General features: G+C 35.6%; 4 protein-coding genes across 4 annotated transcripts in view; all 4 read right to left on the bottom strand.

Moving 5' to 3' along the window:
• Positions 1 to 23,910, bottom strand: part of LOC106626750 (uncharacterized) — a 33,500-nt gene extending 9,590 nt beyond the window's left edge. The window contains exons 1-4 of the mRNA XM_070107840.1: positions 23,115 to 23,910; positions 21,424 to 22,199; positions 20,271 to 21,185; positions 13,248 to 13,602 (exon numbers count right to left, since the gene is read on the bottom strand). Coding sequence (XP_069963941.1) covers positions 13,248 to 13,602; positions 20,271 to 21,185; positions 21,424 to 22,199; positions 23,115 to 23,873 — 2,805 coding nt within the window. The 5' untranslated portion in view covers positions 23,874 to 23,910. The remainder of the gene's footprint in view (positions 1 to 13,247; positions 13,603 to 20,270; positions 21,186 to 21,423; positions 22,200 to 23,114) is intronic.
• LOC106626891 (trypsin theta) lies at positions 2,450 to 3,322 on the bottom strand. The gene has a single exon (XM_014246786.3). The coding sequence runs from the start codon at positions 3,216 to 3,218 to the stop codon at positions 2,508 to 2,510; it is 711 nt and encodes a 236-aa protein (XP_014102261.2). The 5' UTR covers positions 3,219 to 3,322; the 3' UTR covers positions 2,450 to 2,507.
• LOC106626892 (trypsin alpha-3) lies at positions 3,838 to 5,488 on the bottom strand. Its single transcript, XM_014246787.3, has one exon. It carries the CDS (start codon positions 5,403 to 5,405, stop codon positions 4,698 to 4,700), a length of 708 nt encoding a protein of 235 aa, XP_014102262.2. The 5' UTR covers positions 5,406 to 5,488; the 3' UTR covers positions 3,838 to 4,697.
• On the bottom strand, positions 16,266 to 17,159 carry LOC106626799 (trypsin). Its single transcript, XM_014246631.3, has one exon. It carries the CDS (start codon positions 17,093 to 17,095, stop codon positions 16,358 to 16,360), a length of 738 nt encoding a protein of 245 aa, XP_014102106.2. The 5' UTR covers positions 17,096 to 17,159; the 3' UTR covers positions 16,266 to 16,357.
• Positions 23,911 to 25,411: the final 1,501 nt, after the last annotated feature.

Raw genomic sequence — 25,411 nt, 5'->3', positions numbered from 1 at the left:
AGCTTATCGGTAATTATCGGTAGATGACGGCGTATGCCTTGATGATACGGTAACAAGGTTGTGCGGTTATATTTGTTAAAGGTTACTTAAAGGTAATTTATGGTGTTTATGGTGTTACCCTGATAAACAGTTGAGTCCATTATATAATTATTTACGTGATCGAATGATACGGAATGTACTTATACCATATGGTCTATACGAGGGTGAGATTCTAAGTTCGCGCCTTGAACCGTATATTTATAAATGTGGGAATTTTTAGGTGCTTTAGGAATCGGTTTAGAGCAAACTGTTCATTACACTTTAAGTTTAGCCAACTCTATCAACTGCAGACAAATTTTGTAAAATTCAATACTTCTTATACCTTATTCCGAAAATCGTAGAAAATCTTCATTGTAAGAAGAAATAATTTGCACAACTTAACAGATAAGCTCTAATAACACTCAACATTTTATTTAAAAAATAATATTTCTTTATAATAAAGGCAAAATGTTTAAAAAGCACATACAACAAAATAAATCATATTTTTTAGCATTATCATAAATAAATTTTTTTTCATAATTTTTCATCAAAAGCGCCGTTTACGATCAGAATAACATACATATATACTGTCACCACACGAATACTTGTAGCAGTCTTGCGGTATAGTGATATTCCTTTCACGTAAACTAACTTGGTAAGAAAGCTGTATAATATCGATCACTTTGCCGTTATATATCTGACCTGATCTGATCTAAAAAGAAAAAAAGGTAGCACACAAAATATTAAACGCGCAGTTACCCATTTTACAGTTTAACCAGGTATTGTCTTCACAACCCATGAGTGTACACTGCCGCACTGCGAATTTAGTGACAAAATCTGAGTAAAGTAGTCTCATTAAAATTAAAATTTATTGAAATGACATATTTCCACTTGAGAATTAGGAAAGTTTCAGTGATAATAACATACAGCTATAAACATTTAATTAAACACACTGCATTTTTGTTATTATTTTTAAAATTTTCAATATTTCATAAATTTTTCTTTTTTTTTGCAATAGCACTCAGCACTAAATAATAAATCATTTTTAAAATCGTTTTTAATTAATTAACTAAAATTTGTTTCTCAAAATAATTTATTTTGGAAAATAACCCAAAAATACTTAGACATTTGATTAAAGCCATATGACTTTTTTTAAAGAATAAGAGTTTTATATAAGTGGCTTCACATAAAAAGTTTTCAAGCAAAATGTTGGGCAACTGACATCTTTTAACGCTTTGCCAAGCAACCGCCGCCATTTTTATTAAAGCGAAACACTGAAAGCAAAACGCTCATATATTTTCTGCACTTCGTTGTTTCATTATGAACAGTCATGTAAAGCTATATGTGAATGGGACTTTAACCTTCATTCTATGCAAAAATACCAACTTGTTCACCATTCACTATTAAAAGACCATCAGATTCACCACCGCAGCTACTTTAACCAGCGCCGTTCACACCGACACAAATCACACCTTCGATGATTTCATAATTTTTTTATTTTTGACTACACACCTGAGGCGCAATAATCTTTTCATTTAAGCTTTGCAATTACCTTACCGTTGGGTTTCATTTGTTTGGGGCCAAACGGCGACGATAACATTAGCGCGCGCAGGAGAATTTACTTTCGCTGAGATTATTTTCGCCCAGGAACAGAGTTGTATTGGCGTGGCGAGTTTAATACAGCGACATCATAATGGATGGTGTCCGAGTTGAATTTCTCATGAGTGAAGTTCTTCGCGACTTTAACTACATTTGCTGATGTACCTACACAGACTATCGATATTCGAAGGATTAAAGGCATCTATTTGGTTAGCGTTAAGGAGAGAAAATACTAAGTAAGTATTTTTTCCACAACAGATTGTTAACCGAATTGCTTAAGAGGCTTACTATGCAACTGGCTTAGAACTTTTTAAACAATACAAATATGAATGTATGAAAATATTTAACTACTTTTGTTATCTTTTAATTACCTTTCAGTATTTTGCACGATTATACTTGTAGACAATATCCAATAAAATAAAATCAGGGCAATTATATAAACAAACTAATTTAAAGGTATGGTCGAGCCTGTTCGCGATTTTTGTCTAATATCTAATAGTGTAGAGCTCTTTCAATAAAGATAATATTTTTCTGAAAAAGTGGTTTCAAAAGTTTCAAATTGCACAACGTTCGACCTTCCAATCGTTGACAGACTAAGCTTTTGAAATGATCTGTCGGTCTCAAACCGTTCTTTTATGTGTAATATGGGGAAAGTTTTTTTGTAAAAAGGTCAATTCTAAATTCGCTGAAATTTAACTAGAGTTTGATGCAAGTTGAAAACTGTGTGGTGTTTGAGAATTAGCTTTTAACAATTACTATTTCCACTATCATGATTCGAAAGAAGGGGGTAAGCATTGCAGCAGTCATAGAATTCTCACAATAAAATCCAGTCTTTTGCTTCAATCAAAACTGTCATTTATTATTTGATTTTTTGTAATAATCTAATAATTTTAAAGTTTATTAGCCGTTTCAATGATCCATGAACGCTCGCTTGCAATATTAGTGAAGACAGCTGGATTACCTTTGTTGCCACAACCATAACCCCAAGAAACCAAACCGACCAGCTGATTATTAACCACTAATGGAGCACCCGGTTGACCATTACAAGCTTGTAGATTACTAGCCAGGCCGCATAACATGGTCTTCAACACTTCGTCTTCGCTGTACTTATAGTCGCCGGAACCGCATTCCTCGGCGTTAATTGTTCTCACGGCAACATCAACGAGACTGTTGTTTTCTGCCCAACCGGTTACCATTCCGCTGGCACCGTTTACCGGTACTTTGCTGGCTAACTCAATGAAACCACTTTCCACTGATTCCGCTAATTTCAAAACGGCCACATCATTTTCCATGGTAACAAAATCAAATTGCGGATTGAAGCTTTGTGCAGCGATTTCAACGATTCTTTCGCCATTATTGACACCGACAGCCAGTTGGGAAACATCGTAGAAAGCCAAGCATTGCGCAGCAGTCACAACGGTTTTCTCATTAATTAAAGCACCACCACAGATTACCGGTGGACCATCTTTACCTTGTATTGAAACGAGGTAGGGATGCGCTTGAAAGGTCGTCGGTACACCACCCTCAATGTTGGTGGCGGATGTATTACTAGAGTATGCTAAGATCACTAGCAGGATAGTGCAAGCAAATAATTTCACCATTTTTTTCTTCAGATAAACTATATTAAAGTCACTATAGTTAACTTCGCGCTTTAAGTCTGTTTAGTATGATGTTAAATGTTCAACTATGCTTTACTCAGTTTTCGAGTGCCCTTATATACCTTCATAATCAACCAATATTTACTATGTGTGTTGTGTAAACTGTTTATAGTTAATACAGTTAATTAAGAACAATCATATTTACTGCAATTCGATGTACAATTGATTGTTCTAAAAGATAGAGATATGCATTATCACTAAAAAACTAGGCACCAGCTGCACGGCTACATTGTTTAGTGCAGGTGATCTATCGTCTATTATGTAGTAGCTAAAGTTGTGTGATAAAGTTGTCAGATACAACAATCCGAAATATGTTTAAAAGGCAATGTGGGATAGTATGCGTATATAAAAAAATCAGCCGATCGGTTTCATCAAATTTGAGTTATAGAAATCATTGCCAACTTGAGATCAACATTATCTGCATAATTTTTTTTGATTTTTAATGATATTTATTACAGTTATCATTAATATAGAATTAGCACTTGCAGCTTCTGTTGTTGTGTAGTCGCAGCTGTATTACATATTTTATTTAAATTTTGCAACTAATAACAAGTTTCATTGGTAAACATTAAAAATTTTCCATTTACTTGCACTGAACATGAATATATACAGATGTGTAAATAATTACTGAAACCTTAATTTGTAAATCTATTTAACCTGAATTAGCTAAACAATTAATACAAAATGAAATAATATGAATTCACGTGTTGTTAATTTTTCCATACTGTCTGTCCGTAATAGCGATATAATGAATAAAAATTGTGTTTTTCTTGGTACCCTAAGGCTCATAAAAAGCCGTTAAGTTTAAATTTTAAAAGGATATAGCCATGGCAAAAATTAAGATACAAAACAGTTTTTGAGATAGGAACCTCCGATACCGTACCACTATAGCACATATATACCTGCTATATAATCAAAATCAAGTTCTTGTAAGGAGCCTTTTGTATTTATGAAGGGTATTCCAGCTTCGTTGCAACCGAAGTTAACATGTTTTTTTGTTTTAAATAGAAATTATGTGTGATTCATTTGAATGCATCAGAGCTTCTAAAACTGTTCACTACATTGTTTCTCACACTGGTTTTCAACTTGGATTAAGACGAAATTCGTTCGATTTTCCCCAATAATTTTAAAGCTATACAATACTATCGACATTTAACGGATTTAATCCAGCTATTTGAATTTTAGACCATATTCCAATAAAATCAGGTCTGTTCCCTAAATTTGTATAGTATCTAATGATATGGACCCGTAGTGATTTAAAAAAAAAAAGTGTCATATTGTCATATTGAACAGAATCTGAGTTTCCAAACGTTGACAGACAGAGCATATACGTTCTAAAATGAGCAGCAGGACTAAAATACACTAATTTGCTTCAATCAAAACTTCAATTCATTTTTTAAATTTATATTATTTTATAGAAATTTAAAGTGAACTAGCCGTTTGGATGATCCACGATTCTTCGGATGCAATATCAGTAAAGACAGCTGGTCTACCATTGTTACCACAACCATAACCCCAGGAAACCAAACCAACTAATTCATTGTTTGAAACCAAAGGACTACCGGGTAAAGCGCCACAATCATTCGTATTAGTCGCAAGTCCGCACAGCATTGTGGCTAATATATCATCTTCGCTGTAACTGTATTGGCCTGAACCACATTCCTGAGTGCCAATGATACTCACCGCTATATCCACCAAGTTGTTGCTTGAGTCCCAAGTGGTCACCACGCCACTAACACCGTTCGTTGGTTCTTCCGTGGCTAGTGCGATGGTGCCAACACTCACTGCTTCTGCCAATATCAAGACGGCCACATCATTCTGCATGGTGATGAAATCAAAACCTAAATTGAAGGTGCTATTGGCAATTGATACGACTCTAGCGCCATTGCTAACACCGACAACCAGTTGTGTTACGTCGTAAAAACTTAAACACTGTGCCGTAGTGACAACGGTCCTCGTATCAATTAAGACACCACCACAGACAAGTGAGCCGTTGGTATCCTGTAGCGAGACGATATACGGATGTGCTTCAATCGTAGTGGCAACACCACCCACAGCTCCAACAGCGTTTATGTTACAAACACAGGCCGCGATGACCAGCAAAAAACTAGAAATGTATAACTTGGCCATTTTTTTATGAACTGTAGTTTTAAGAAGATCAGCGTTTAGTTCCTAATTATTTTGGTGTCGAAATTACAACTATGAACTATTCGTTTTTTTATGCCCTTATATATTCTAAAAAACATGCAGCGTACTTCTAAACATTAAATTTTTTGTCTGCGGAAGAAAGAAAGAGACAGCTTTTGTTTCTAATTAAAGCCTTAATTAAAAATTAAATTAAATGAAAAAACGTTAACTGCGGTTGTACCGAAGCTATAATACCCTTCACAGGTGCTTTTTTTATACCATTGAGTAGTATAAAAGGTGCTTTATCTTAATTATTATCGGTTAGTTTATATAGCAGCTATATGCTATAGTGCTCCGATCAGAACAATTTATTCAGAGATTGTTGCGATGAGTTTCATAATAATAGTACCTAGTCAAATAAAAAAGTATTCCATACAAGAACTTGAGTTCCATCGGTCAATTTGTATAACAACTATATGTTATAGATATCTGATCTGAACAATTTCTTTGGAGATTGCATTATTAAATTAGGCAATAATCCATGCCAAATCTCGTGAAGATACCTTGTCAAATAAAAAAATTTTTCATACAAGAACTTAATTTTAATCGTTCAGTTTGTATGACAGCTATAAGGTATAGTGGTCCGATCTGGAAAATTTCGTGAAAAAAGCTTTTCGATCGTTCAGTTTGTAGGGCAGCTTTATGCTATAGTGGTCCGATATCGGCCGTTCCAACAAATAAGCAGCTACTTGGTGAGAAAAACTTAGGAACTAGTTCGTATATATACAGACAGACAGTCGGACAGACGGACAAGGCTAAATCGACTTAGCTCGTCACGCTTATTAGTTATATACACATATACTCGTAATGGGGAGGGTCTCTGACGTTTCCTTTTGGGTCTTACAAACCTCGCGGCAAACTTAATATAAGGTATATGAGGTTTTCACCAATGTTCATAATAACGGGTGTACAATGTTGTCTTGCATTTTATGTAAATATCAATAAGGCTGCCGTGACGTTACGCTAGGAAGTATTCCAGGTTTAGGACCTGTATCAGTCACCACTTGCCACCCCCAAATATGTGTTTTATTAAACGTTATCTTTAATATTAAATAAATAGTCGCTTATTTTACTTAATACTAGTTATTTTATTTACATTTTGTCTACCTTTTGTCTAAAAATAAGTTTTCTTTTCATTAGCAAACATTTGCATTTTTTTATTTACTCTCGCCGAACTAAAAATATGCAGCTGTGCAAATAATAACTGAAACCATTATTTGTATATCTATTCAACCTGGCCTAACAAACAATTAATAAAAAGATTATATGAATTAGGATTTTGTTTATGTTCACACGTTTTTAAGTTTTCCATTGAACGTTAGGTGTGTACTTAAAGTTTTTTAAACCTTATTTATTACCCTCTAGCTACTTATTGTAACACCTAAAACTTATATAATTAATCTGGATGGAGAGGACGAGTTCAATTCCAGGTGACGATATGTATGTATAAAAAACAAAATCCAACCGTTGGCCTATTCATTTTGAAAGGATCAGTCGGTCTCAATCTCTTCTATTATGAACGATACGAGGAATGTATTTTTTTGAAGAGGCTATTCCTGAATTCGCTAAAACTTAACCATAGTTTGTTGAAAAATTAAAACCGTTGGGTGTTTTGAAATTAGTTTCTAACATTCATTATGTTCCCGATCATTTTTCAAAAGAAAGCTTTCAGCACTGCAGCAACTTTAAAATCTTTAACTTTAAGTCTCACATTAAAATTCAGTCTGTTGCTTCAATTAAAACATCAATTTAATATTTGAATTCATAATAATAATTAAACATTGAAAGCTTATAAGGCGTTTCAAGGTTTCATGAGCACTCGGATGCAATAATTTTGTAGACTGCTGAATTATCTTTATTGCCACAGCCATAACTCCAATAAACCAAACCGACCAGCTTATTATTAACCACTAATGAAGCACCTGTTTATCGTTGGACCATATTTACCTTGCATTGAAACGACTTTGGTAAACGTATTTTATTGCAAACAATCATATTTACTGCAATTCGATGACAATTGAATCATCACTAAAAAATTAACTGCTCGGCTACATTGTTTATTACAGGTGTTCTATCGTCTATTACGTAGTAGCTAAAGTTGAGTTGATTTGCTAGAATCCTAGTCATTTAATCTAATGTCTGATACAACAACAAAAAGCAACGATGTATATAGCATGCGTACATTAAAAGATCAACCGGTCTGCTTTCGTCGAATGTGATTCAAATGAACCACCCAAATTATTTATAATAGCTCATTTCATAAATTCATACAACTTTCTGATAAGTTTTTTTCCTTTCTTTTCTACGGATCACCCAGCCAACTAATTATAAAATTGTTTCTAATTTTAGATATAACCTCAGTTTATTTAATATAATTTTATATAGCAAAAAATTTACCCATTTTACAAGGACTAAACTGGATAACCGAGTAGGCGGCGGTGTCTTCTCGGCTAAATTAGATACCAAAATCGCCTTACGGTTACCAGACCACTGTAGTGTCTTCCAAGCAGAGGTCACTGCAATTAAAGAAAGCCTTCTTGTACTAACAAAAAGCGTAATCACAACAAGAAGTGTATTTATATATACAGACAGTCAAGCGGCTTTGAAATCTCTGATGTCTCATAGGATTTCGTCGAAGACAGTGAAGGATTGCCATGATCTTCTAGCGGATCTGTCATCCTATTTCACTGTAAATCTGCAATGGGTTCCAGGACACAGTGACATCCCTGGTAACTGCGTAGCAGATGAACTAGCCAGAACAAGCACCACCCTACAACTAGATTCTGGTAAGGTGGACAAAAATATGCCTCTGGCTACGTGTAGATACCTAATCGACAAACATGTCATTAATATAGCCGAGTGTCAGTGGAATCAATCCCTGACCTGCTCAACCAGCAGGCAAACGTGGCAAGAATGGAATATGAGCCGCACATGCCGACTGTTAAAATTCAAGAGGAATGATATAGAACTCTCGTAGGAGTACTAACAGGCCACTGTCTAATAGGCAGACATGCAGTAGACTTGTCGCGCCATATAACGACTATTGTAGAAGCTGTCAGGAAGTAGAAGAGGAGGAGACCATTACACATCTTCTATGCGATTGCGCAGCACTATATAGGAAAAGAATCGCAACCATCGGTCGTGGGTTTCTTGACGACGTCTCGGAGGTTGCACAGATAAAACTTGTCTCAAAGTACGGGGTGGTTCAGAGAGGAGCCAATAGAGTGAGGGGATCACAGTCCCAGTGGTATCACAATGGGCCTCCTAAAGGCCAAAGTGTGTCGAATGACAGCCACTTTACCTACCTACCTACCTACAAGGACTTTGCAGTCGACGATACAAACGATTCTAAAGATGCTATGTTAGTCAAGACAGTTGGATAACCATTGTTGCCACAACCACAAAAGGTGGCAACACTTCAAGCTCTTAAGCTGTAATTTTTTGGCTGTGAACTTTTGTGTTTTTATTTTACAAAATTCTTCAAGTTTAATTGATTTTTTTTTTCCTGATTTAATAAAATTTTTAGTGATTTAACTGTGAGTTGCAAGATAAGTATTAAATGTTCTCAAGTTTTATGCAGTATTAAAAAGTTTAAACTTTCGAATTTTTGCTGCCGAGTCAGCTTTTTGTTTCATTTTGTTTTATTTAATTCTATTTTCTCTCATTATTTGTCTCATTTAGTTCTTTATTCACAGAGGTGTTGCGTTTAGCTTTTTATGTGTTACAGTGCTTCTAAAAGTGCTCGCTATATTGATTTTTAAAACTGTCTTGGTTTTAAACTTTGATGAAAAAAAATTGCTATTATTTTTGCGTTTGTTCTTAATTGAATTTATTATTATTAATATTTTATTAACACACTAATTTATTATATATCTATTAAATTTTATTCTACTTACTCTTTTATTTTATCTTCATTCTTGTTGTTTATTATGTCTTGTAACTTCCCCAATTGTAACATTAAAGGCGAGTCAGATCGCTACGTTTCATGTTGGCTTTGTGATGGGCTTGCCTATATTTAAAGTTTATAGGGAGACACGCAATGGCTTTAACGAAATCGGTCGAGATCTTGTAACCCTCACAGAAAAATTTAGGCCCTATGAAAAATTGTTCAAATCTTTTAAGTGCCTGAATAATTCTCACGAATCCTCTAAACCTGTTCCTAAACGTAAACGTCCTTCCGATGAAGTAAGTTCCTTAGTTCTTTTGTACAGAAAAGAACGTCTCCTCCCAATGACCTAATAAATCTCTCTTCTCCTTGCCCTCAAGGTGATAAGCCGTCAACTTTCAAAGAGCTCAATTCCCCAAAAGCTCTATCTAATAGTAATAAGTGTCTCACAATTCCAGAGGCCCCCCCTAATAACTTAGTAGCATCAGTTAATAATTTGATAGTTATTCCACCTAAAAATTCTATATTTATTTCGAGACTTGCCAAAGATACCTTGATGGAGGACATTAAATCTTACATTTCGTTACGTTTAAAAATCGATGATATCAATATCCGTAAATTTAACATCAATTATGATAGAAGTAAATCATCGTTTAAAATAGACGTATCTCTTGAAGCATTCAAAAAGGTCTTAGATAGTTCATTCTGGCCACCTGGAGCTTTTGTACGTGAATTTAAATCGTTTTTCGAAAAAATGTTCGAGTTGGGTCTGAACCAAATTAATTTGATTCCGAATAAATTTGGTAAATGCTTAGATTTAGTATACGTTGATACTTCTTCAAAGTGTATCGTTATTCAGAGTAATCCTCTTGTTCTACCAGAGGACTCAATATCTGTCGAAATCTCAGGCAATGTTCGGGATAATAATCATCAAACTTCGTGCTTCTGTACTCGGTTTAACTTTGCAAACGGTAATTTTAAAAAGTTAAATACAGAACTTTCTACAATAACATGGCCTAATTATAATGGTGACATTGAATTGAGTGTCTCTCATTTTAAAAACATTATTACGAAATTATTTGAAAAGTATGTTCCAATAGTAATTGTTAATAAAAGTAAAAGTATAAGTCCGTGGTCTTTGAAAGAGTTATATAAATTGAAAAACAGAAAAACTCGAGCCTTTAAACATTTTAAAAAACTGGTTCACTTGTCGACTATTCTAAATATTCTCTATTTGCAAGTATTTATTTGGATACCAGTGGCAGTGTGTCTGGGTCCACACTACCATCTTGGTATGATTCGAGGCCGACCTAAAACCTCTTCCGATTTCGGGTACGGAACCCAGTTGCTTTTTGCAACTTTATTTTAGAACTGAAAAAACACTTAGGCTGAATTTTCAGTTCTTCCTGCATTTAGGTTTCAACCACAGCCACCACAAATCTCCCCTAAGGGGCCATAACCCAATGAGCAGATTGGACCGAAGTCCAAGGGCTTTCTGTTCCCCGTGGTACCAGAAAGTCTCCGGTAAGACTGTGTAGCCGAAACTACTGCCAGTTGAGCAACCCATTACTTAATGACTGGTGACATTTGTCGCTTGAACTTCAAATGTCTTTTTATTTGCTTTTTCATTTAAGGTCTATAATATCAGTTCAAGCTGAGTATTATAGCACTATTTCTGACATACTATGCTGATATTACTGAGCAAGGTACATAATAACAGTCATAGTGCATTTGGCTTTTAGTCGCCTTTTACGACAGGCATGCCTTACCGCGGGTAAATTCTTACCCCTACCCGCAGGGGGAATTAATTAAGAACAATCATATTTACTGACATTCGATGTACAATTGATTGTTCTAAAAGATAGAGATACGCATCATCACTAAAAAACTAGGCACCAGCTGCACTGCTACATTGTTGAGTGCAGGTGATCTATCGTCTATTATGTAGTAGCTAAAGTTGTGTGATAAAGTTGTCAGATACAACAATCCGAAATATGTTTAAAAAGCAATGTGGAATAGTAAGCGTATATAAAAAAATCAGCCGATCGGTTTCATCAAATTTGAGTTATAGAAATCATTGCCAGCTTGAGATCAACGTTATCTGCATTAATTTATTTTGATTTTTAATGATATTTATTACAGTTATCATTAATATAGAATTAGCACTTGCAGCTTCTGTTGTTGTGTAGTCGCAGCTGTATTACATATTTTATTTAAATTTTGCAATTAATAACAAGTTTTATTAGTAAACATTAAAAATTTTCCATTTACTTGCACTGAACATGAATATATACAGATATGTAAATAATTACTGAAACCTTAATTTGTAAATCTATTTAACCTGAATTAGCTAAACAATTAATACAAAATGAAATAATATGAATTCACGTGTTGTTAATTTTTCCATACTGTCTGTCCGTAATAGCGATATAATGAATAAAAATTGTGTTTTTCTTGGTACCCTAAGGATCATAAAATGCCGTTAAGTTTAAATTTTAAAAGGATATAGCCATGGCAAAAATAAATATACAAAACTGTATTTTGGTACAGTAGAGTATGGAGAGGCATTTGTAGATAAAAGTTTTTTAAAAGTCGGTTTGGCCCCACACTGTGTGAAAATTGATGAAATCGGATGATAACTATGCTCACACCCCATATATCACGATTTCAAGCATCAATGAAGTTATCGGAATAAAATGTTGCACAAATAGTGCGCTTAAGACATCACACGACTAAAAGTTTTCGAAATCGGACCATAAATTTTCAAGCACCAAGATATCAAATATGTATTTACGAGTGCTTATGGCTGACTTTTTACCTAAAATTTCATTCGATCTGTGAGATAAATTATTGAGATTCAGAGAGAATTTATTTTCGAATAAAGTGTGTCCTTGTGTTAAAAATTGGTTAATACTTCCCATAGCCCCATATACCCAACATAATTACTTTCGAACTTTCGGTTGACTTTATACCATACAAGTATATGTACATATATTAGTCAATATATAGGATGTCTTAGAAAAATTAAGTGAACATATAACGAGTAATGTCAGTTAAATTAAATGCAATCAAGAGCATTCCCTAACCATAATACGTTGGTGTCGATTCTCCGGTTGTCCATTTATATACATACATACATATGATTAGCTGTGTCGATTTAGCCATGCCCGTCTGTCTGTTTGTATATACGCGAACTAGTCTCTCAGTTTTTGAGATAGGAACCTCCAATATCGGACCACTATAGCGTATACAAGTACATACCTGCTATATATACTGATTAATCAAAATCAAGTTCTTGTAAAGAACCTTTTGTATTTGTGAAGGGTATTCTAGCTTCGTTGCAACCGAAGTGTTTTCTTGTTTTAAATAACATTAGTGTGTGATTCATTTGAAAGCTAAATATTCGTGTTTTAGTTGAGTAATATTTTTTGAATGCCTCAGAGCATATAAAACTATTCGCTACATTGTTTCTCACACTCACATTTAAACGCAACGAAACCTGATATGGAGTTAAGACGAAATTCGTTCGATTTCCCCCAATAATTTTCAGACTATACAAACTATCGGCATTAAACGGATTTAATCCAGCTATTTGAATTTTAGACCATATCCCGATAAAATGAAGTCTATTCACTAAATTTATATAGTATCTAATGATCTGAACCCGTAGTGATTTAAAAAAAGACGTTCTAAACGTTGACAGACAGAGCATATACGTTCTAAAATTAACAGTAGGACTAAAATGCACTCATTTGCTTCAATCAATCAAAACTTTAATTCATTTTTTTAAATTTTCAATATTATATACAAATTTAAAGCGATCTAGCCGTTTCGGTGATCCACGATGCTTCGTATGCAATATCAGTGAAGACAGTTGGACTCTCTTTGTTAGCACAAACAGAACCCCAGGAAACCACACCAATCAATTTATTGTTTGAAACCAAAGGACTTCCGGTTTCAGCGCCACATTCTTTCGGAAATCCGCACAGCATTCCGGGTAATATTTCCCATTCTTCGTAGCGGTATCCTGTACCACATTCCTGAGGGCTAATGCGTCTCACCGTTGTATCCACCAACTTGTAGTCTGAGTCCCAAAAGGTCACCACGCTACTAACATCGATATTTGGTTCTTTCGTGGCTAGTGCGATGGTACCAACACTCACTTCTTCTGCCAATTTCACGAGGCCCACATCATTCTCCAGGGTGCCGACTTCAAAATCTGACTTGATGATGGTTTTGGCAATTGGTACGAATCTAGCGAAATTGCCAACACCGACAGACAGAAATGATATGTTGTAGAAAGTTAAACACTGTGCCGCAGTGACAACGGTTGTCGAATCAATTAAGGCACCAGAACAGACGAGTGAGCCGTAGATATCCTGTAACGAGACGATGTACGGATATTCTTCAATCAGCAGCTACAAACACGTTTATGTTACAAACACAGGCCGCGATGACCAGCAATAAACTAGAAATATATAACTTGGCCATTTTTTTATGAACTGTAGTGTTATGAAGCTCAGCGGTTAGTTCTTAATTGCTTTGGTGTTGAAATTTTAACTACAAGTATGAACTATTCGTTTTTTCATGCCCTTATATACTCCCGAAAACCAGAAACGCGCGCAAATAAAGCACTATTAAGAGATTATATAATTGTTTGTTTTGTGCTAAATGGCAAAAGAAGGTAAATTTCACAGTGACATATTAACCATATGAGATTTAACCAATTTATATTTTTGCAACTCGTGCTACAGGTATAATAGTTTTCTTCACCTAACGGTTGTTTGTATCACCTAAAAATAATCAGGTTAGATATAGAGTTATAGTTATATATATACCTATATATAAAATAAAAGATTAGGTTGATGAGACGAGTTGAAATCCGAGTGACTGTCTGTCTGTCCGTCCGTCCGTGCAAGCGATAACTTGAGTAAAAATTGAGATATCTCATTGAAACTTTTTACACGTGTTTCTTAGCAAAAGAAGTTAGGATGAGTTCGTATTAATTGAAAACCTGTAAAGTGCCTTAACTAAGCCGTAAATTAAGATACAAAACCGTAATTTGGTACAAACAATCGCAATAATAAGCGACACCCGTGGTTTACAAATTTTTTTAAAGTGGCCGTGGCCCCGGGCCCTAATAGGTTTAACGTATATATCTCCCAAACTATTCAAGCTATATCAGCCAAATTTAAACAGAACATATCATTTCGATACCTCTTGAGACAGCCAGAAAAAAAAGGAAATCGGACGATAACCCCATATAACAGTTTTGTTAAAAACTACTAAAACTGCGTTAAATCTGCAATGAAATGCATCGGATGCAATAAATTTCACATGCGTGATGACACAAAGAGCTTTATAGGAGCAGGTGTCAAAATTGGACAATCGGCATGGCATCGCATAACAGTTTGTATATCCTTCCCAAAATGGATAAAATAGGGTGAAAACTTGCCTTACATTTCTTAATATAAAGTTTTGTCAACAACTAAAGGAATTTACGGGCTTTTGATTCTTGCAAGTTGCTAGAGTATTAACTGTTTGGGGTGTAAATTAGTCCTTCCTTACTTGTTCTATGAAAAATTTGCCTGCATTTGTTTAAAAACAAGTTGACGTAAACATTAGCAATTTTTTATTTACTCACACCGAACTAAAGAAAATTTAATACATATGTGCAAATAATAACGAGAACCGTGACGAAATTAATAGTAAAAAAATAGAAATTAGCGTTTTTGTATTTTTCCATACTTTATGGTTTTCCATGGAACGTAAGGTTCGTACTTAGATTCGATATATTGACTTTAAAGTAAACCTCATTGAATGGGTGTGATAGGCGATGAACCGCTATCATGCACTTTTGATGCTGAAACTCATTATGCTAAGCGAAATAGTAGCCCAATATTTCATTTTGATATCTTACATAGGTATTGACGTACATACAATACATATATATGTACATATATGTGGCATAACATCAGGCGTGCATAAAACATTATATTGGGTACATGGGTTCTATGAGAAGAAGTGAAATGCTATTTTTTTTTTTTTGGCATTAAATCATTCTTAATTATATTTGCATTTTTACCCATATTAATCAAAATATGTAATATAAAGTTATCCGAAAGTTCGGAAACACTTACATTCGCTAAATGACAAAGCCGGCCATAGTAATTGGTTTGCAGAAGTTTCATACTACAGTCAATCTATTAAGAGGGGGAGCGTATGAGCGACTTTTTATGGTAAATCAATAGAGATGTTTTACATGAAAAGACCAAATTTTAAATAAACTATGGGAGGTAACCTAAGGTAACCTAACTAAAAGCTGGCACTATATAAGAAAAGCAGGCACCGTGCCAGGCCTGTGCTTAGGTGACTCTCGTGCCGCTAAGTGATGTGATTTAAAAGTCATGAGGTGACCTCACGGGAAGCTGGCTGCCAGCTGGCTCTATATAAGTAAATAAGTGCTCTCATGCCGCCATGTGATGTGATTTAAAAGTTATAAGATGACCTCACGGGAAGCTGGTTGCCAACTCGCTCAATAAAAGAAATGTAGGCATCGTGCTAGGCCAGTGCTTAGGCAACTCTCGCGCCTAGATGTTATTTGATTTGGAAGTTACAAGGTGACTTCATGCGCATGTACAAAGATATTTGTAGGATTTTTACATGTTTCTGCTAAATATTAGCGAAGATGTTAGAAAATGCTAAATTACCTACTCGGTGCTTTTCAGCTCTATTTGCCGTCCAATCGAGCATTATACAAAATTCGATTTGCACCTTCTCTATATTTTACGTCCTCAGGTATTACTAATTCGCATTTCTTGATAGTACACATTGACAAGCAGCGGCATTACAATTTCGTGTTCGGTACAAATAAAACGCAATACATTTTTTAGTTTAGTTATTATTTTGATTAGTTTTTATTCATATATACATATATGAATATCGCTCTATAATATTTTTTTTGTTTTATAAATTTTTTAAATCCACTTTATTCAAGAAAAACCCCATCCTATAGCTTTTTTATCGCCTTTCTGATCCATTTTCGTAGATTATTTACATTTGTATATACGGCTGGATTGCCTACATTGCCACAACCATAAGCCCAGGACACCAAACCGATCAATTTCTTCTTATACACTAAAGGACTGCCCGGTTCGCCACCGCAGACATACCTATTGTACGCCTGAGCGCAAAACATGGTATCCATTATATCGTCTTCATTGTAAATATATTCACCAGATCGGCATTTCTTTGCATTAATAATGCGCACTGTCACATCTTCCAATTGTCGACGTTGACTCCAACCGGTAACCACGCCACTTCTGTCCGTCTTCGGTTTTTCTCCAGCCACTTTAATCTCACGCTTTGTTGATGATTTCGCTACATTTTTCACCAACTTCAATACCGCCACATCACTGTCCATGGTGGTGAAATCGAAATTCTCATTGATTATATAAGAACTAATTGGTATGAGTTCACCATCAGTTGAATAATTGCCAGTGCCAAGACGTACGTAAAGCTGGGTGGGATCCTGAAAAAAGAAGCATTGCGCAGCTGTCACGACAATATTCTTCTTGATTAGAGCGCCACCACAAATATGTGTGCCATCGGCTAATTGCAGGGAAACCACATATGGATGATCCGTAATAGTTGTCTTTACACCGCCGATAACTCCTATGGCATGTGAAAAGCTGATTTGATACGCGATCAAAAGCGTTAAAACACGGCAGGTGTAGGTTTTAAACATTTTCACTAGAGAATTTAGAACCTTTTTGTCGAACCGTTACGCAAAATGTGTCCAAAACTGTTGCACTGTTATAAAATTTATAGAAAAAGCTCTTCGAAGTATTATTTACTTATCCTAATAGCATATATTATTCATAAGTTAAACAAGTGTCAAAGAGTATACTAACCAAATAAATAATATAACCTTCGTAGGGTTGCAGTATTCGCTGACGCTTTTTGGTTTCATAACGTCGAGCTAAGGCGAGCGATGGTTCAACTACTAGCTCTGTAAGCTAGCGCTAGATTCACGTGATTTTATAGAGAACAATGAAAGGTTATAGGAAATTTTCCGCTTTCAAGAGCAGTTTCAGTCGGCTATATAACTGATTTATGTTTTTATAGCCGAAAGCCGGGCTAGCATATGGTTTCGACTTCAAACAGTTTCTGAAAAGTCGATCATATGTTTTATGTTGATTTGTTGGAATTAGTTTTGAAAGCTTCGCTTTTCATTTAATCTGTTGAAGTATACGCATTTCAATTCTCTCATCCTTAGCGCAATGCGTTATGAATCTAATTTCAGATAACTATGTATGAGTAAAATCCAATATCCAACAAACGTCGTTGACCTCAATCTGAAATTCAAATTTTTAATTATACCACCGCTATTTTATCTAGATAAATGTTAAGGAGCATATATAGCGGAAATAAAACCTGTCAAACCGAATTCCAATGCCATAACACATAACACGTTAGTAACGTAACGCCTTACTACTGGTAATGTGTTTTTGACTGTCGGAGTGATACTCCCACCTACTATATAAAAGAGCGCTTCGACTAAGGTAATCTTTAAGTATCCTTAATTCAAAGGTATGTTACATAACAATTAGAAACATTATATCGGTTGGTTGATGCTTAACTTTTAAGTCCGTATTTCCGAGAACAGTGTTTCTTTCCTAACCGCATACGCCCTAATTTTGTCGCAAACGTGAAAAACGTTATTTGAGTACTACTAAATTTAAGGGAAGTTCGGCCTAATGGATTGCATTTCACTTACGTTACTGAAAGCTTCATTTAGTTCGAAGTTAATTTTTAAGTTTATCTGACGGTATTCTCTCTTACGGTTATTTACTTTATTTGAACAGTTGTCGAGCAAACTGTCATGTTTACGCATAAAACATTCTATTGACTACAATTTAGTATTTGTTGTATACCAATAGCGTTAGTTAAAAAGTATAACGCACTTTCGTTTGAAAATTTCCTGGTTCTGTGACAATCTTGAGTGAATTGAATAACAACGAAATTGCAAGCCAAGAGGGAAGTGAAAAATGGATTCAATGTCCAACTGCCACATGTAATTTTGATACACAAATTCTAATCTAAACTGATTAACTATTCGAAGACGACTCCATTTTGAAAGATTAGCAATACTTTTCTATGGAACGAGTTCCATCTAGGTTTTCCACTAAACACCGTGAATCTTGTTCATTTTATTAAATGCAAATAGAAATGGCAACAAAAACTTAAATTAAATTTGTTAAGCAATTTGTCACTTCACCGACACACATTAAGAATTATACAACAAGTTTACAGCCACGGTTGACTCGATCTACTGACGCACATGCGACACGTTCTCGTAAACATCAGTGCTTTCAGGACGAGGTAACTGATTCTCCACCAATAATGGGCCACCCGAATCCATTTAGCAAGCATTCTTACCGTCTTCCTTCACACTGGCGCACAGCATAGCAGCAGTGAAACAGTCGCTGCATTGCTTGCAATATAACACGAACACATTAACAGCCTGCAACTGCTGTGCAGCCATGCCACTTTCAGAGGCCGTACTCCAACCAGTGTTGACAGCTTTGGTACCAACTTCTGGTGTGTGGCCGCTACACAGTTGCAAATAAGATCTTACGACGCAGTGAGCCCTTATGCGGATAACGTACAATTGATACATCTTCACCGTCTATAATGCGGTTTTGATTTAGCTGTAAACCATGAGTAGGAGAGCGATGAAAGTTAATGATATATGTGACAATGCAAATTTTTACACATCTGTGCTCTCTGCTATGCCTGCAATGAGCACTTAATGAAGACTAAATTGTAGCTCACATAATTTGTAGAACTCAAAGATTTTTTTGGTTTATTTCTGCAAAATAATATATCACTTTGAGCACAGTGTATTTGTATGTGACTTAAGGCACTATAATATGTATAGTCGTCATAGATTCAAGAGCAATTTCTGTATACAATATATTATTTAATATGGATTTTTCATGTGAGAAATAAGAAAGATTTGCGATTTGAGAATTTATATAAACTCTATACATATATACACCTTATTTTCGATTTAGAAATAGCAAAAAAATCTGATAATATCAACCTAATCCATCAATCGCTCCCCATTATTATTTATTACGATAACTTTATTATCGCGCATGATCGACTTTTAGCTGCTGATTAATCGGTTAGACAACTTGTTTATAATACTACATTGCAGTCAAAAATTTTATATAAACATGTACCTCCTAAAATACACATTTATCTGAAATAATAAGTAATCGGTAATTAATTGGATATATAAATGCTCTCTCCTTATATATTTATATCGTTTCTTTGCTTATTTAGGTAGCAATTCTTTCCAAGCGAATTCATGGTATAAAACGGTTGATTAGTCTTTGCTCGATTATCGCATGAAATTTGAGTCCAAAATAAATTAATAAACAGTAGTAGACCGGTGCACATATTTACTAAGCAATAAAATATATTGGAAGTGGAGATAAAAATATGCTTATATAAAGAGCACGATTAGGGTGGCTCATTTCAATTAGACCCGAAAACAAGTTATAAACAAAAACATGCAGTATTACTACAATTTAATCTGAAATGACTTTGGAACTATTACCAAAAATCAATACAAACGTTTATGTAATGGGGGATTAACCCAGAGTTCGTAGTTTATATGTGGGTGCTCCTCTTCGCGCATACCGGCTTGGGAGATCCTACCGGTTATTGTACCTACACATACTGAGCCTCCTCATCACAACAAGATAACTAACCCAGAAACATTTCCTTGAAATAATAGAGCTTATGTTTTATAGTTTTACCATTCTGTTTTAATGCGATTTTAAAGGACATAACACAAAAAACAATATTCTACAATATTTACTAACTTTTTAAACAAATTAGAATTTTACAAATACGAAACTGCATATGAGTCCTCACTCGACAACTCCGCTATAGCGCTAGATATCCACTGCCGTAGTTCTGGTACACTGGCATACACACCAGGATAATCCTTTTTGGCACAGCCTTCTGACCACGAAACAATACCAACCAATTTGCCTTCAGCCACCAACGGACCACCCGAATCCCCAGTGCAAGCATCCTTCTTCAATGCATAAGCACAAACCATAGACTCTCTGATTTGATCACCATATTTATAAGTACTCGAGGCGCAATCTTCACGTTGTACAATATTGACATCCACAGCTTGTAAAATAACTGGCGTTCTAAAGCAAAGGCTACACTTGATACCCCAACCGGAGACAACAGCAGGTGTGCCGGTCGCTGGTACCACATCTGCCAGCTCGATATAGCGAATGCTATTTGTTTGTGCCACAGATTTTGCCAATTTCAACAAACCAATATCATACATTGCAGTAATACCGCTAAAACCAGAGTGTGTCTTTATAGCGGCTACTTCGACTAAGAGACCGCCATTAGTAGAGTTCGTCGAACCTAAGCGTACACGCAAATCGAATGGTTCAAAGCCAAGTAGACAGTGAGTAGCTGAGAGCACAAAATTCTCACTGATAAGACTGCCACCGCAAAAGTGCGCTTGCTCTTCAACTAGCCATATTGAAATCTGATATGGATGTTGCTCAATAGTGGTGTCCACACCGCCGACAATACGTCCACTGAATTTATCAGAAATGAAAGAGCCCAAGACCGTGCTTAGTAGAGCACCAAACACTAAAAAACGATACATGACGAAGAAGGCTATCAAGTAAACTGTTTGACAAGGAGTACATGAAACAATTTTATAACGAATAATTGTGTTGGGCAAGAAAACGAAAAAATTACCGAAACCACTAATCAATCGAGTACACCTATAAGTCTATGACGTTTATCACAGTCTACTTATGTAATCATAAATTATAATAAAATCGCGCACTGCCAAAATAAATGTGAGAACAGTCACTTCCAGGAGTGCTGATATCATATACCAACAAATAAAATCAGCAGCATTAAAATCATCCAATTAATATAGTCATAAGCAAATGCTATTGGCGACAATGTATTTTATTCCGCTTATTTATGCTATTTATCGCTTCCTTAAAACACTCTCAAATTTCTGTAATTGCATTCAATATCCAATTACGAAGTGTAGCAACGTTGCTATAAACACCCGGATAACCTTTTTTAGCGCACGCATAACCCCAGGATACAATACCAACAAGTTTACCATTCGCAACTAAGGGACCACCCGAATCACCCTGGCATGAGTCTTTTTTCAATGCATATGCACACACCATACTTTCCTTTATTACGTCACCATACTTGTAGGCGTTTGAAGCGCAATCTTCACGCTGCACAATCTCCAGCTCGACGGCCTGCAAAGCGGTGGGCGGTATCAAGCAGAAGCTATTACATTTGGTACCCCAACCCGTAACTACAGCTGACGTGCCGGTGGGCGGTGTCGTCTCAGCCAACTCTATATAACCAACACTCTCTGATTCCTGTATTGGAGCGGCTAATTTCAGAATGCCCACATCATTTTCAATTGTACTGAAATTATATGCTGGATGATATTTAGCAGCCGAAACATTTATAACTTGACCACCTCGTTTATTGTTGGTCGAACCGGCACGTATGCGTATACTAGAGGCTTTGAAGCTCTGCAAGCAATGTGCGGCAGTAACAACAATATTAGCCGCTATCAAGCTCCCGCCACAAAAGTGGCCGCCCAACCTCGTAGAGATCGATACTTGATAAGGATGCTCTTCGATAGTAGTGGCAGCTCCACCAACAATACGTCCATCTAATTCGGTGGACATGTAAGCACCGAATGCAGTGCTGAGGAATGCACAAAGAATTGTAAGGCGTAGCATGGTTTTGCTTAACTAAAATCAGGTTACTTTTGAAGATCAATATTTATAGTGGCGGATTTTAATTGCACAATAAATAATGTTGTGCATTGAAAAGTATTAAAATGTCTGTTTTATCAGTACGTTCGTGCGACGGATTGAAGTTGTAAATAAACGGAGTTAATGCAGGCTAGAAATTGAATAACATTCGTTAATAAGGTACGTTCATATACAAAATAGTGTATTTTCTTGATTAGATACACCCAGTGGTCTTGAGACAAGTCTCAGAAGCTCAAATAAATGTAGGTATATTTTTATTTAAACACATAAATATATGTCGAAGCCTTACATTCATACTTAAAGAAATGTTTCACTCACAGAAAGGGTCCTGTAGCGGGAAGTTTCAGTGGTGGAAAGTAACATTTTACATTTTGAATTTTTACGGTAGATAAATATGCTTTTAAAATCACCGGCGCACTAGTATTACTTAAATTGTATTTATTAGATTTCATCTCATTTAAGAATCGAAAGATGCAGAGAAAGCATAATGCTATTCCAGTACGGTAAGCAAATCATTAAGATAGGCTCACATAAATGCTATCGGCATGACGCACAACAAAAATTCTTCTATCGAATCTTCTCAAGATTTATTCGAACAATTGCAAATATTTTCGAAATTAGCTATATATTTTATACAAAACCAGCTGAATAAACGCTGATAGAACTTAAAAAATCCAAAGAAGAATATTATGCAGACCCGCAAAAGAACGCTCGTACTACTAATGACGCTCTGTTAAATCCTAAGACAAATAATATAAACAAAATTATTCGAAAACATTCGGGCAGATCCAATATCACCATAAATCGTGGACAATGGTTAATAAAATGGACACAAATTTTATGACGATAGTTCCTTTTTATTAGCTGTTATTTAATTGAAAATATTTAAAGTGAAGCAGAAGTTGTCTCAATCCATGATTTGAGTGCAGCCACATCAGCATATACACCAGGGTAACCCGATTTGGCACAACCCTTGCCCCAAGACACCACACCAACCAATTGATTATCAGCCACTAGTGGACCACCTGAGTCACCTTGGCAAGCATCCTTATTCACAGCATAAGCACAGACCATTGTATCCTTAATTGATGAACCATATTTGTACTTTCTAGAGGCGCATGTAAGTTGATCCACAATATCCACATAGACCTCTTGCAATGTTGTTGGCAAACTCATGCAGGTGAGGTAGCATTTGGTACCCCAACCGGTGACAACAGCTGATGTGCCTGTCTTTGGTGCGGTATTCGCCAAACTTACGTAACGTATATTTGCCGATTCAGCCACTGGCTTAGCCAAACGCACAATACCGACATCATTGACGCTAGTTTTACTATTGTAACCGGGATGGAAGGTGAATGAGCTTACCGCAACTAATTCACCGCCGACCTTGTAATTGGTTGATCCCAAACGAACGCGTATTTGTTTTGCGGTGTAAGTTTGCAAGCAATGAGCCGCGGTGACGATGGTGTTCTCATTGATAATACTACCACCGCAAAAGTGTCCACCGCTAACAGTTTGCAAAGACACTTGATAAGGATGCTGTGCAATGGTGGTGTCTACACCATTAACAATGCGCCCATCTAAGTCATCGGGCAGAGAGGCACCATAGGCCAGGCTAACGACTGCGAATAAAGCTACAACGCGAAACATTTTCAAAACTGAACTGATGTCTGTGTAAAATCGGTAAACGCTTTATATAGTCTGACCTGAGCCAACCCAATACGGTATACAACGCTATCTTTGAAGTAAGTGTAGTATAGGTGTTAGCTTTATTTTGACTGAGTTTTGACATTTTAATCCTCGCCAAACGATAGCATTATCAGAGATTTAATGAATTTGTGATTTAAAGAAATTTGGTATTTCCAGCACAAGAGCAATTTTGAATTATGATAAAGAAAATTTGAACGTAACTGATTAGAAAATAGTTGTTAAAAAAAACAGCCGACAATTGGAATTTAAATATTTTTTCTACGAGTGACTATGTTAAAGTTTGCAAATGCGTGCTTTTGTATTGTAATAAAAAAATATGTAATTTTATAATTCTATATATGTATATATTCTAAATAGAAATCGGATAGTTTGCATTTAACACAAAACCAGCCTCGATTATATCCTAATTCTGTTTAAATTGATCCAACGAAGTAGATTTCTTGGGAATATATAATATATTATATTTACCAGAATAAGACTGTGGCGGCGACCATCTGAAGCCAAGCTTTGCTCCTATAAGTATTTGCCTTTATTCGGCTGTGAACAGCGCATTGAATACCTCAGAGCTAGCGAGTTTGCATCCACAAATATTATATATGCTTCAACCAAGGCAAACATCCACGAGGAAAGTGTGTTTTGTACTTATGTTTTACAAACTTCATTGATCGATTTATTTACCACCTTATATCATAATTTCTTCTGACGCCCAAAATTATACTTCAACTAAATAAATTTTATTTGTGATACAAATACTACTTATTTATATTTTCATAATTATGGCGCTCTCTCATTGGTTGTGTCGGCGATTGTGTAGTATTGATAAGAGCAGTAGGTAAGCCAAGTGATGCGAGGTTGTCTTTTATATTTCGGGATTAAACAACAAAAACAAATATTAATCAACGAAAAACACTTTATTGTTATTTAATATATTCTCCATTAAGATGTAAACATTTTTGCATGTCTTTGAACCAATTGTCGAAGCACTTTTGCCGCGCTGATTGAGGTACCTCCAAAATACGCGTTCTGAACGCATTAACCACTTGACGAAAAACGTTGATCTCTTAGTTTATTTTTTATGTTCGGGAATAAAAAAGAAGTCATTCGGTTCCAAGTCAGGACTTAATAGTGGTTGCTCAATCTTACGATAGGTCAAAACGAAAAAATTCATCTTGAAGTGATCTGCGACCTCGATTGAATTCAGAATACCATCGATAAACACTGGTCTTTAATGCAGCTGTATCACCAAAAATTGAATTAAGTTCAACGATGCACTGTGCTCAGTTAATCCACGACGAAAGTTGTAAAAAATAATCGCGCTAAAATGTACGCGATTAAATTTCATTTTTTGGACATGATCAACATTTTAAGTTTCTGTAAACAACACAAATAGCGCTCGTATTTTAAAACGTTCGGTGTGTGTGCAAGATTTAAAATGTCAAACTTACAGCAAACGATAAAGTTGTGACTTGCCAGATTGC

Source organism: Bactrocera oleae, chromosome 4 (genome assembly GCF_042242935.1).
Source record: "Bactrocera oleae isolate idBacOlea1 chromosome 4, idBacOlea1, whole genome shotgun sequence".
NCBI lineage: Eukaryota > Metazoa > Arthropoda > Insecta > Diptera > Tephritidae > Bactrocera > Bactrocera oleae.
Note: the sequence above shows the minus strand (reverse complement) of the source record. Positions and strands in the feature narration are given on the sequence as shown.